The sequence below is a fragment of the Chelmon rostratus genome, chromosome 13, assembly GCF_017976325.1.
Source record: "Chelmon rostratus isolate fCheRos1 chromosome 13, fCheRos1.pri, whole genome shotgun sequence".
NCBI classification, from domain to species: domain Eukaryota; kingdom Metazoa; phylum Chordata; class Actinopteri; order Chaetodontiformes; family Chaetodontidae; genus Chelmon; species Chelmon rostratus.
The window spans coordinates 6706867-6720830 of NC_055670.1; the positions used below are offsets into that span (position 1 = coordinate 6706867).

At 44.0% G+C, this 13964-nt stretch overlaps 1 protein-coding gene across 3 annotated transcripts in view; it reads right to left on the reverse strand.

Annotated features, from left to right (window-relative positions):
* Positions 1-2709: 2709 nt before the first annotated feature.
* Positions 2710-13964, reverse strand: part of itprid2 (ITPR interacting domain containing 2) — a 41882-nt gene continuing 30627 nt past the window's right edge. For all 3 annotated transcript variants that reach the window (XM_041950335.1, XM_041950336.1, XM_041950334.1), the window contains exons 14-22: positions 13551-13602; positions 11932-12014; positions 8867-10660; positions 8605-8664; positions 8197-8321; positions 7954-8068; positions 7296-7361; positions 6829-7164; positions 2710-6550 (exon numbers count right to left, since the gene is read on the reverse strand). In XM_041950335.1, coding sequence (XP_041806269.1) covers positions 6443-6550; positions 6829-7164; positions 7296-7361; positions 7954-8068; positions 8197-8321; positions 8605-8664; positions 8867-10660; positions 11932-12014; positions 13551-13602 — 2739 coding nt within the window. In that variant the 3' untranslated portion in view covers positions 2710-6442. The remainder of the gene's footprint in view (positions 6551-6828; positions 7165-7295; positions 7362-7953; positions 8069-8196; positions 8322-8604; positions 8665-8866; positions 10661-11931; positions 12015-13550; positions 13603-13964) is intronic.

Genomic DNA, 13964 nt, shown 5'->3' on the forward strand with positions numbered 1-13964 from the left:
AGACTACAAATGAAACACAACAGGACAACTTGTCTGTCAGTAGGGATATTTTGATAATTAATCTAAACAAAAACACCAAAGCCTCTCCTATAATTTGAAGAAAAAAAAGAAAATCTTAAACTAAACATTCTAAATCACACCCAGATGCTGCAGGCCTTTGGTATATCCCAAATTGGCCACTTCCTGCATTTAAAAGAGTCATCCATTGGTGTCTTTCAACCTTTCCAGCCACTGTAGTCCTTTATGGTCAGTCTCCAAGGTAAACTCCCTCCCCAGCAGGTAATACTTCAAGGAATCCAGTGCCCACTTGAGTGCCAAGGCCATTGTCGAATAGCAGACCTCCCTGGGGAGCAGCTTGCGACTGATGTAGGCGAAAGGACCATACTCTGATGGTCCCTGCAGAAGCATAGCTCCAATACCCCTCTCATGCATCAGTTTGCAGGACAAATCTTTTATCAAAATCTGGGCTACGGAGAACTGGGTTCTTACTCAGGGATTGCTGAATGCTCCCACTACCTGTGTTGTCCATTAGACCTTGTTGGGGCACTGTGAGCCAGTCATGTCTGTCAGCAGAGCAGCCCTGGCTGAGAAGTTTGTTATGAATCGATGGTAGAAACCAGCCATCCCAAGGAATGACCTAAATGACCTTGTGGAAGATATAGACATAATTCAACCTTATGCACTTGTGGCTCAATCAAGCCACCTCCAATGGTGAAACCCAGGTACACTGTTTTGGTTCTGGCGAGAACACACTTGGCTGGATTGATTGTCAAGCCTGCAGAGTGCAGGCGGTCCAGAACTTCCCTCAGGTGCCCCAAGTGCTCCTCCCAGGTGGGTGTACCTGGTCCATCAGTCTTTGAAAGGTTGCTGGGGTGCCATGCAATCCAAATGACAACACAGTGAACTGGAACAGTCCCCAAGGAGTCTTGAAGGCTGTTAGCTCCCAAGACTGCTGGCTCAGGAGCACCTGCCAGTACCCCTTGCACAGGTCAATGGTGGTCAGGTACTTTGCTTTCCCCAGACACTCAATACGATCAACAATTTGCGGGGTTGGATATGAATCAAATTTTGAAATAGCATTCAGGTACCGAAAGTCAGAACAAAATCTTATTGTGCCATCCTTCTTGCGGACCTAAACAACCGGATTACACCACTCACTTTCTGAAGGTTGAATGATTCCTAGGGACAGCATGAGGTCCACTTCCTTCTTCAGCGACAACAGGAGTCGGTATGGTATCCTGTAACTCATACGTCTCACAGTTGCACCCTCTTTCAGCACAGTATCATGCTCCACCAGATCTGGTGGCCTGAGGCACTTCCCTGTAGGCAAAGAGAAGGTAAGGGAGTCACTGATCCCAGTCAGAACCAGTGTCATTCACAAACTAACGGAGCATTTGTTTGAGAGTCTGGTTAAACCGCTCCGTCAGTCCATCTGTCTGCGGGTGATAAGGTGTCGTTTGCATACTCTTGATGCCTAATAGCTGGTAAACCTGCTTCAGAAGAGTAGACATAAAGTTAGTGCCTTGGTCAATTAAGATTTCATGGGGGAAACCCACTCTGGAGAACTGAACCAGGGAGAAAGCACCGGCTTTTGCCTTGACAGATCTCAACTGAAATACTTCTTGGTATTTAGTGGCATAGTCTGTGACAACATGTAGCAATTTCCTGTTTTGCTTTTTTCCACAGGGCAAACAATGTCCATCCCGAGACGTTCAAAGGAGGTGGTAATGATTGGGAGAGGTTGGAGTGGGGCTTTAATGGGGGTTTTAGCTGAAGTCTTTTGGCACTGTGGGCAACTTCTACAGAACTGGGCAACATCTGAGCGTAGGCCAGGCCAGTGATAATGGCGTTTAATACGAGCAGTGGTCTTGTGTTTCCCTAGGTGGCCAGCCCAGGGAATACAGTGGCCCAAGGTGAGTATTACACCACTAACTGCTTAGCCTTGCCATGCCGATGGTAAAGAACACCATTCTGAAGGAAATACTCTTCCCTTGTGTGATCACTTAGCCTCTGGCTCTCTCTCCCTAGCTTTCAATTAAAAGGTAGACAAAGTTATATCATTTTGCTGCATCTGAATGATGTTAGTAGGTAATTGAAAGCCCAAGGGTATCTCTGGAAGGGCCTCAATTGGTGGTTTTACAACCGTGTGTTTGAATTTCTCTTTGCCTCTTCTGGCTGCGTGGCTTCCGAGACTTCCTGGGTTGTGTCTCCAGCTCGACACCGTGAAAAGGTAAGGCACTGAGGGTTGGGGCATGCTCATCTACATGCTTTGCTTGTGCTCTAGTGACAGCAACATTACAGTTCTGTCCTGGGTTCAGTAAACCAAAGAGGACTGGCAGATCATGATCCAAAATCACTAGAAAAGGCAAATTGTCAGCAACTCCTACATTTAACAGATATGTTTGTCCTTGCGCATCAATATAAAGGTCAGCAGTGGGATAAAGTTTTTCATCACCATGTAAGATTATTACTATAAATTACATAGCTAACTAATTACAAAGCTACATGCAGTAACTGCACTTTACTCACCATTTAAAAAGTGCATTATGTCCAACTGAAAAGTTAAGCATTAAGTTAAAGTAGAAGTACTTAAAAAATGTGATTAGGTACAGTACCTTGTGTGTATTTCTAAGACTGGAAACAGCTCTTCTAAAACACACACACACAGACACACACACAGTATCAGAAGTGAGGCAGCACTTATTTGTACTGAAAATAAATACATCTTTATTATTCTTATCTCTATAGTGACCCCTCCCCTGCATCCCGCTGACAAGACATCAATAAAAAATACATATCATCATTAACAGACATCAATAGAAATTAATAGACACCAATAGTCAGACAATGATGTGTAATTAGAAGTGTGAGAAGGATGGATTCTTGATCAATTAAAAAAGGCATGTAGAGCATCAGAGCACACAAGAAGCATTGGTCCAACACTTGGTTTGTGATCAGTGAACATGAAAAAAAAAAAAAAGGTTTTCTAAACACACAAAGTCAATAAATGGTGAAGAGAATCAAAGGCCAAATGTCCAGTTAATAATGAGAGATCATTTAGAACATTCACATAATTTAACGTTCACATTTAGGCCACATAATGACACCTGGGCCAGCTACACTAGCTGAATAAAGACTGGCTGAAAGTGCCAAATCATTAATAAGTGGACCTCTGAGCAGAGAATCTCTTCACCATATGTTTTTCCCAAAGATCAAGAGCAAACATCTGCAAACACAAAGTCAACGCATTTTTTCCCAAAAGTTCAACTTTCAGCAGATCATTTCAATTGTAATGTGAGTCTGTGAGAAGATGTTCAGAATCATTGTTCCATGAAGATGGATTAAAGACTACAAAGAGGCATTTAGGAGTGTGTTTGTGTTCATTGACAGGCCTATCGCCCAATCATACTCAGCTATGGTGGGTGCCGAGTGCTTGTTACACCTCAGCTGCTCCCATGTTTAGGATTTTTTGTCATCAATAATTGGCGGTATATCTGGAAACCTGTGAGGGGCACAACACAGACACTACACACAGGCTAATGCTAAACAAACAACTAACAGAAGCTCAGTAATTGTTAATAAGTAATTAATTGTTCAGTGATTGATCAATCAGTTCAGATCAGATTATGTGTCAAGATGAGGAAAATCAGAGTTTCTCTAAATAAAACTTGCTGGCTGCAGATTCATTTGCATTAGTCAGTTTGTGGTGCAGGATGACTGATCACATCTGAAATGTTAGCAGTGATTTACTGATTTATTGACAATAATCTAAGTCATCACTATGTATGTTCATATTATTGCACACAGAGTTGTCATCAGACATTGTGAAGCTAACATGTTAATGCAGGTAACATGCTAACACAGCTAAGGCTTTGTGCTACACTGCCCTCTCACCCATAATGGCTAAGCTCCTCCCTCTGACCCGTCATCACATCGTTATCATCATCATCGCTGTCACCGTGGCAACTTACCGAAACCTGCAGCTGCAGAGTAACCTGACCTCTAAGCCTGATCTCCACAGAACCTCATGACATCACACGCTAAACTCATCACCTGCTCAGTAGCAACCAGCACACACACACACAAAGCAAAACCTGTGAGGGTCAAAGGCACAGTCCCATGTTTTGTGAAGTCCTTTCATTCAGGATGTTTTTAGCCTAGCTTAGCACAAAGAATGGCACCAAGGGGAAACTGCTAGCCTAGCTCAATCAAGATGGAAAACATCCCACCTTACAACTCCAAAGCTGTCAGATTTAAATGTCTTGTCTCGTTTATTGAGCAGGTCTGGAAATAGGCATTTTGGTTTCAGCCATTAGCTTTGGAGCTACTTGTTGACCAACAATTACTGGAGGGTAGCATGCAGCTTCTCAAAGCCCTGACCTATAGGCCTGCTTACAGCACAGCTCACCCAGGGTTTCTGATATATTTGCTGTAGCTTCCAGAGCTCTAATTCTTTGAGAAATAAACCATCCTTTGTTCATCAGCTAAGACACCTAAAAGCTTGTGTGTGAATGAACCTCTGCTGGACCAGGGCTTTTAGCTATAAAATTTAATTCAACGTTGTTTTAAAGCGAGGAAAAGGTTAATTGTGACCTAAATATATTTGCATGGAGACGTGCCTGTCATCCATGATGCTGCGGTCTGGTGAACTGACCAGCAGGGGGCAGCATCACCCCAGAGAATGCAGAAATTGAGAGATTCAACTGTGAATGAGGCTGGAGGAATACAAGCACAATGACAATGATGATGACGATGATGATGATGATGATGATGATGATGATGATGATGATGAAGGTGTGTTGACAGCTGTAGGATTAGAATCCCTTAGTTGTATCAAAAGCCCTTAAAGCCCTCTTTGATCGTTTTACATTAAGATGCATGTGAAATGTGCATGGAATGAGTAACGTTAGGCAGTAAAAGCTCATTTTGACCCTCAGCAGACTCGACTCTTATTGATGATTAAGAAGTGCAACCACTTCATAAAAGGCACGAGAGCATAGATTAAAACATTAAGGCGTTTACAGTATTTTTAGGGGAAGCTGGTTGCCCGTGTGTTGCTCTGATGTTAAAGGCTCAATTCAGCCAAAATACACTTCTCTCTAGTGCCGTCTTTCCATGCAGACAGTTTGGTTGTATTTGTCAATGTTTGGAGATGTAGATCTCTGAGATTTCTGCCTCCATCCCAGTATCGTGGAAGGTGAAAGAATTCAGCTGTGATGTATTTACTGTCTTGTTAATGGCCGAGTCTGCCATTCCTGCACAGGACTCACTGTTTACCGTTCACTCTCTTACAGTGTACCAGAGCTTGATTAAGTTGCTGCTAATGCTAACTCAGTATTTCCTAATGCTGCTGTTTCACATTGAAAGCATTCACCTGGCAAGGTGGCTTCTATTGAGAAGCAGTCACAGGACGCGTGATGTAATTGTCAAGTAGGTTAGCGTTGACTGCCACTGCTCATCAAAAATGCGTCTACAAAAGAAGACGGTTGCTATTTTTGACATTTTGGCAATAGTGGATCAGTTTAAACACTGCCAAATCAACCAGGACAGAAATCTTAAGGGTTCTAACCTTTTGCAAATTACAGCAACATCTCAAGAACCGTGTCCCTGTAGTGACTGTTTTCACTTCACGTCCATCGACTAAAGAAACACTATGACAGCTGTTCACAGCAAGAAGAACAGAGACAAAGTTTCCGTATTGAATTTTTTTTTGAAGTTTCATTGCTGTGAGCAGCACAAACTATATCCAGCTCACATTTGTTGTATTGTAGGCAGAAATCTCACAGAGGAAATGTTTTTTTTTCCCTCACTTAGGTTTAATTTCTCAACAGTTTCTACTGATTCTTCTATTCTACATTTAATCCTCATCAATTTATGATTTTTTCACAACAGTGTCCTAAACATTTTTATCCACAGTTTGTTTTAAGTTAAAACTGAATATTTATTATTACTATTATGATCAGAACATGACCTCTGCTACTGTCCTGCTCTGATCACCAGTAGTGGTGGTACTGGTAAAGTACTGTTAGCCATACTACATGTAGAACAAGTATTAGTGGTAGTAGTTTTAGGCCTAGCTTTGTTAGGAAAAGGAAACAGGAGATGTGAGGAGAAGACAACACATCACTGACAGTTCACAGGGACAGGCTGTTCCACACTGGTGTTCCCAGCATGCATCACACCAGCACAATAGAACCAACCAGACAACGTCCTCATCACGCTCTGCATCCTGTCTGAGGCTCCGCCCTGGTTAACAGCAGGACGGCCCACAGGTGTGGAGGCCGAGGGTCATCACGTGTAGGTGCCGTGTTCATTTCATCATCAGTGTTACAGACATACAGTGTTACTCAGCTATACAGTGTTGCAGACAGACAGTGTTGCTGCTCAGGCTGCGGTTACGAAGGATGAAGGTGAAAAGGGCGGTGCTCTGCTGTTCCCATGGCTACAGGTGTTGCTGCGTTCTGGGCAGCGGCGATCGCCGTGGCGACATGGTAGCCAGCAGCTCGCTGTAGATCTCCCGTCGGACCTCCTGCGCCACACTCTCTCGAATCTGGAAAATAACGGAGACAGAACTGGTCAAACAGTCCCTCACAGACGGCTAAACCGTTGCTGTCTTCACTCAGGTCCTCTGGTTTAAAGACTTCATTGCTTTTTTGGCTGACAGTTAGAGGAGCTAATCATCTCCTGGCTCATACTGAACGTACAGATGAGACTGGTATCTATCCTCTCTTCTAACTATAGTTGACAATGATGTGTAAGATGTATAAGACTCTTTAATCAGAAACATACCAGTGAATTTACTATAAAAAAGTGCTGACAGCCTGTTACCTCTCTGATGAGCTGCTGCAGGTTCTCCACTCTGATTCCTCCTGTTGCTCCCTCCTCCTCTGGTATTTCTCCTCCTCCTCCTCCTCCCCTCCCTCCCTCTCTGCCCCCCTCTCTTTCCTCCTCCTCCCCCTCTTCCTCTGTGTGTGTGTTGGGGCGAGGAGGGGGGGCGGGGGTTATGTTAATCGATGCACGGTACACGCCTTGTCTCTGCTCAGGATCACCACCTTCTCCTCGGACTGGACTGGAGGATCGGGAGGAGGGGTTGGTGGAGGGCGCGTGACCGCTGTAACTGATCTCTGATTGGAGGATGAGCTGCTCTCTGAGGAGGTCTGACACCTGGACAGACACGGGGACAGAAGAGGCTGAACGTTAAGACAACATTGAGCATTATTAGCTTTGTATAAACTTTGTAATTTGTAATAAACATGGTCGTCTTCGTGTGCATGTGAGTGAGTGTGCGTGCTGACCGGCTCCATGGCTCTCAGCAGAGAGGCGGTGGACAGACTGTCAACACTGCTGTCCCTATGGAGACCCTGAGCAAGAGAGGACAGGCTGACAGTATTACTACATGTTCACATCTCATCAGGTTTAACTGCTCAGGTTTAAATAACATATCACATGTTTTTATACAATACGTTGTGTGTATATACCCTGTTGTGTGGGTGGTGTGTTGTATGTCACGTGTGTTTATACCATGTGTTGGGCGTACACACCATTTTCTTTAGTGTGAGTATATATCATGTAGTGTCTGTAGTGTGAATATGGCCTGTGATGTGTGTGTCACCTTGTATTATATATCTAGTGTGAACTTGCACTGTGGCATGTGAGTGTATATCCTGTGTACTGTGTGTATGTATATACCTAGGTGTATAAGCATGCATGTGTATATGTACCCTGTGCTGTTTATGTGGTGTGTGTAAACCATATGATCTCTGTGTTGTTTGTATATACCCTGTGATGTGTAATGTATGTGCATAATCTGTGTCTTGTGTTGTGTATTTGTTTTGTATGTGTATTTTGTGTGTGTGTCTGTATACCCTGTGCTGTGTGTGTGTGTGTGTGTGGATTGTGTGTATATACCCTGTCGTGTGCATATTGTGTGTGCTCTGTGGTTTATGTATGTACCCTGTATTGTGTGTGATGTGTCAGCCCAATAAGTCTGTCTTCCAGCTGTTGTTCCAGCTCCTGCAGCTCCTCTCTGACTGCTGATCTAAGAGCCTGAAGTTGTTCCACCTCCATCCTGCACGCACACACACACAAACACACACACACACACACACACACAAGGTTTGTTTTGTATCATAGTATCACATATCGTCACAGTCTAGATTACTGTGAAACATGTATCTGTTTGCTGTTATGACTCACCTGTCAGCAGGGCTCAGGTGTTTGTAGACCAGAGCCTGCTGTCGGATGATTGACAGCTCCAGGTCCATCATCTTACTGCGGAACAAGTTTAAGCTTCGCCTCTTCTGCTGAAACTCTGCCAAAGACTGAGAGAGAGAGAGAGAGAGAGAGAGAGAGAGAGAGAGAGAGAGATGGATGAATGGAAACAGACACAATACATCACACTGCAAACTAACAGTTTGTTAATATTAGGTTATGCACAGTGGTGGGAAATATGTAAGTATGGAGCCCACAGTTTTCACGTGTTCTCCTCAGTAATGACCCTGTCAGAAAACATACAGTATTGGCCTTCAAAGGGATGTTGTGATCTTGTGTTTGTGCCACTGAAGTCCAGTATTAAACTGAAGGAGTGATGAGGGATGATAGTACCTGGTGGCTTGGTAGAGCTGCTATGTGCTCACTGAATGCTTCTGGAGTGTCAGCTTGGTTCTGGATGGAGAGGAAAGAGATGTCAGGACAGGAACTGGAGCTGTCGAAATATATATATCTTCAACACTAGAACTAAAGAAAGCACTGCTGAAGAATATTTGGATGTTGGCTGAAGGCAACTAATGAGACTAGATATCAACACAATGAGAGTAAAGTGCTGAAGTACCAAGAGCTTAAGGGACTGGGACTGAAGAGGACTAACCTGGCTCAGACTCTGAACCGTTCCCCTGATGTCATGCAGAACTTTCCTCAGCTGCATCTCAGTGCTGGACATGGCAGGAGGAGTTTGCCCCAGGTGGAGGCTGTGACCTGGGCTGAGGGTTGAGGACAGGCCTGGGAAGCCTGGAGCAGCAGGAGCGAGCCCCTGGTGGAGACTGTGCTCTTGAGCCAACGGCTGACACTGGGTGAACGGGTAGGGGGATGCTATGTTCATGTTGTACCCATGGAAACCGAGGTAGGGTGAGGCAAACTGCGAGCCGTGGGGAGTGGCATAGTAAGGTGACTGATGACCATATAGATGATTGTAGCCCTGGTGGTGCATTACTGGAGATCCCGGATGCAGGTTTCCCAGACTGACATAGTGAGGAGCAGCGGAAGTTGAGGACTGATGTAAGTTGAAGAGGCTGCCGTGCTGTGAGGCTGAGGGAGTTGTAGGTGGGTGGAGACTGGTTACACTAGAATGGTGAATCAGGGAGGGATTGTGGTGGTGATGAAGGTTGGGAAGACTGGCATATGGATGGAGAGGGGAGGGATACTGCGGCGGAGGATTCAGAGTGAAAGGGTACGGGCTGGGGTTATGACTGGGACTAGGACTGGGGCTTGGGTTTAAATACTGAGCTGTGTGGTTAGGATTAGGATTAGGATAAGGGAACATCTTCTGCCCTGGATTCCAGCTTTGCTGGTTTTGGTTGGCGCTCATGTTCTGTTGGAACTGGCCCGGCTGCTGCTGATTGGAGGAGAGATCAGGAACGCTCTGGGTGCTCCAGGAGTGGGAATGGTCTCCTGGTGGCCAATCAGGAGGAGGGCTAGAGCTTTGCAGGGAATACGATGACCGCATCAGGTATCGTGGAATGGGTTTAGGTTGGATGGGAGCTTCTGTGGGAAGCCTTGGTTTGTTGTTAGAGTCAGACAAGGAGGCAGGGTTTATGATCAGAGTAGACAGACAGGTGGTTTGTCCTTCCTCCTCCTCCTCCTCTTCTTTGTCCCCTCCCTCGTCCTGGGTGTATTTGAAGGAGTACCTGGGCTGGGTGCAGGAAGCCTGGCCTCGTCCAAACTGGATCCTGACAGAGGACACGACCCTGGAGGGAAAGAGGAGCGAGGTTGGCAGGGAGGAGGACCTTTGCAGGGGGATACCTCCTCGTCCTCTTCCTCGTCCTCGTCCTCTCCCTGGCCGGTTCAGCTGGTTCTGTTTGGCTCGGTTCAGAGCACTGAGAACTGGAGAGGATGGTACAGGGGAGCAAAGTGAACCAGAATCATCTGAGAATTCATGCTGTTCTTGGGCCCCACCCTCAGCATCCGCTCCCTGTGTTGGTGGTTCTGTGTCTGCAGCGGTTTCGGTCTCGTTCTGAGTGTGCTGTGGTTCTTGACTTGAAGCAGACTGATTCTGGGCATGTTCTAACTCTGGTTGCTGTTCTTGCTCTGCAGCAGACGTACTCTGGGTAATCTCTGATTCTGGTTCTGGATCAGTCCGGTCCCCATTCTCAACTCGCTGTTCGACCTGGGTCTCATCCTGCTGTGTTCCCACTGGTCTGTTCCAGGGGAGCTGGTGGGCTGTGTACTGTGGAACGTGCTCTGAGCTCCCATCATGCTCGTTGTCTCCCCTGGAACTACTCCTCCCATCAGCCCCAGCAGCAGCACCACCAGGTGCCACCTCTTGCTCTGTGCCATCTGGCAGATCAAAAGCTGGTTGGTCCACTGCGAGGGGCGTGGCCACATCTTGTGAAGGGTGTGATGTCACAGTGGTCTCACTGTCACAGCTGTCACTACTCTCCTGCACCTAATTACAATTAATTAACAATTAATTACCAATCGTGGAAGAAGTACTCAGATTCTTATATTCAGTAAAAGTACCAATAAAACAATACAAGTCCTGCATTAAAACACCTACTTCAATTTCACCATATCAAATGTATTTAAAAGTATCAAAGTAAACACACTTCTGTTTGAAAAATGGTCCATGTGACTGATATAATTAGATGATTATTTATGTATCAATATGTAAGTAGCATTTTAGTGCTGTATTTAGTTAAGGTGGAGCTAATTTTAACTACTTTATATACAGTTAGGAGATTTTGTCCAGTGGTTCCCTGCCTCAGGGTCCAAGACCAACCAACAGGTCATGACATGAATAATCAGACAGAAAATTATCAGCTACAGAAATTTACATTCATTTTTGACCTCCTCTAACTTTTGCTTTTTTGTGAAATATTGCATAATTTTACCTCTTGTACAACCTGATTCCAAGAAAGTTGGGACGCTGTGTAAAAACTTAAAATAAAACAAAATGTGATGACTTTCCAATCCTTTCTGGCAAGTACTCGAATGAAAACAGAGGATTGTATACAGGACATTACTATAAGGGCTCAGGAAGACTTCATAAAATTGTCTGTAAACACGTTGTCAGTTTTTATCTATTTTTTACGCAGCACAACTTTTTCTGGAATTGAGGTTGTATATCAAACCATTATTTAAATGTAAACATCTGACACGTAAAGTGGGGAAATCACTGACTGAACTGCTCACAAGTCACACCATGGGCCCAACAACACACTGCTTGAGAGAGGTGAAAGCCAAAAAAGGTTAGGAACCAATGCCTTAGTCTTTAACAATGCATAGTATTTGATAAACTTGTCACATGGATTTCTTTAAAACACGGAGGGGGATGTAAACACAGCCTCTTTCATTATAAGAGTAAGATGTTACATATGTCACTGTATGTCCTTTGATTCTTAAATGCTGAATCTGATAGATTTCATGAGCTGAACCTTCTTTCTGTAGGGATATGCGAGTCAGCAGCAGCTAAAGAGGCTCTGAATGCTTTTTTTCTGAGAGACAAATGCTCCAGATTGCCTTACATGGTTTCACTACACACCGTGCAGTCATTTCCCAGTTCACGTGTGATTAATCTGCTGGGATGTTTTTTCTCCTGCTGAGATAAGGCTCTGATTGGAATCATATGAGTCAGTTCAAATAACTTAAAAGCTCAAAGTCTGTGATCTAAACAGAGATAAAGAAGGACATGACATTGTTCAAAACACACAAACAGACCTTGAGGTAGCTGTTGGAGTCGGCGGAGGGCTCCTCAGCAAAACCACTGCTGTCTGACTGCTGACTGACCGTCCTCAGCAGGTCTGGTAGGGACACGGACGATAAAACATTGTTATTGCAGTACCCCGTCTGTCCAGCTAGTGGCAGAGTAGAACCATTTATACTGAGCATAAAGCATAGGCATATAGAGACAGGACAGTCTGTCCTCACTAAGCGAACCGAGACACAGGGAACATTTTTATTATACTCGGAAACAGGCTTGCATATATACAGTGCAGCGTCATCTGTACACTGGAGAGGACAGAATAGATTTATAGTCCTACAGAAACGTACTCAATAAATCTCAATAGAGATTTTACTTGTTGGATGGAAAGTAGAAAGACAGAAGCTTGGCTGTCAAGTCTGACTAAACAGATCACTGTGACAGGTTACAGATCTGAGTGATTTTATACTATTCTTAACAAAACTTTCCAAACTTTTGATTTTGGATAACACAAAAAACCCTCCAGGCCACTGTATCTTCCAGACAGAATTCAAAGTGATGTGACGTGTATGCATACAAAGTCAGTGGCGCGAACACATGTTTACTTGCACATTTTCTCCAATAAATGACATGACATTGTGCTATACAGCACTTCATCTTTGTTTGCATCTGTACTTCTGGAAGCCAAGGACAAAGAGTACAGCAAAGATCTTCTCCTCCACAGATATTCATCCACTGCAGTAAACGCTAAACTTCCTGTTCCACCACTACGTCACTTTTTAGAGTTTACAGGCAAATTTTCGCCCCTCATGTGCATAAAGTTTTCAACTTTTCCAGTGTTTCAACAACAATGCAAATCAAGTTTCTCACATCGCCGTCAGTCCTGCATCGCAAAGCAAAAAGCTTTACTTGTTATTAAGCCTTACACAACCTAGCACCGTCATACATCAGCGACTGCCTTTCATTTTATGTTCAGGCAAGAACTCTCAGATGCTCCACTGCCTGTCTTTTAGAAGTCCCTAATGTTTCCCATAAAAAAATCTGCTGAACTGAACTCTGGAATGTCTTCCCTCTGGGCCTTAGAAAAGTAAACTCCCTTGGCATTTTCAAAAGAAAGTAATCAACTTCATAACAAATGAGGAAAATACAAACTAAAACAATGAAGGTCTTAAACCTAGATTTCTAATTATAGACCAGTGTTATCAGCATTTGTGGGAGATGCTGAAAGGGAATCTCCACCACTGAAATCTAACGCTGAACAATTTTTCATCCAGATGTAACTGAATGAATGAACGTGAATGAATGAAACCTATTCCTCTGTATCGTTACTATAAACTAAATTCATGAAGTCATGCTCAAGTTAGCCAGCTGCCTCAAGTTATGCAGAGCTATGTTTCTCAGTTAACACAGATGTAAACATTGCACGTTTCAAAATGGTGTTTGCAAATGTTTTATGAGGAAGGAAATACATTTATCACATCTGTTATATGTCAAGGATACACACAATGTATCGTAGTGTATAATTCTGAATGTTCACATAACTTTTCTTTGTTTACAAGACAAATCCACAGGGCCCCTTGAATTTAAGCCAGACATTAAGGTCAGAAGTTGACGTCAGAGGTTAAGGTGGACTCACCGTTGGCTTTAGAAGTCCTGTGTGGCAGAGCCTCATCTTCGTTACTCTGAATCTGAACGACAAACAACAGATAAAATTTTTAAAACAAAGAAAGAGCAAAAGGACAATTCTGCTGCTGTGAGCTAATAAATGATAACCATAAAGATTGATCAAGGCCACAAGCTTCAGCTTTCTGGTTTCAATCAAGGCATATTGAACTAGCCTCTGCCAAGGCGTGGGGAGGTAAGATGGTTTGATCAACCTAGCAGAGCAGAACATCACAATCTCCTAAATATGGAAGGTGATTCAAATGATGAGAAATGACTAGAAAGGAATCAGTGTGACCCAGGAGGACATTACACTTCCTCTGTGACGGAGGAGGTTGGAGATCCCTGTGTTGGAAGAGTCCTGACATTAGTAAATACGAGTATAAAG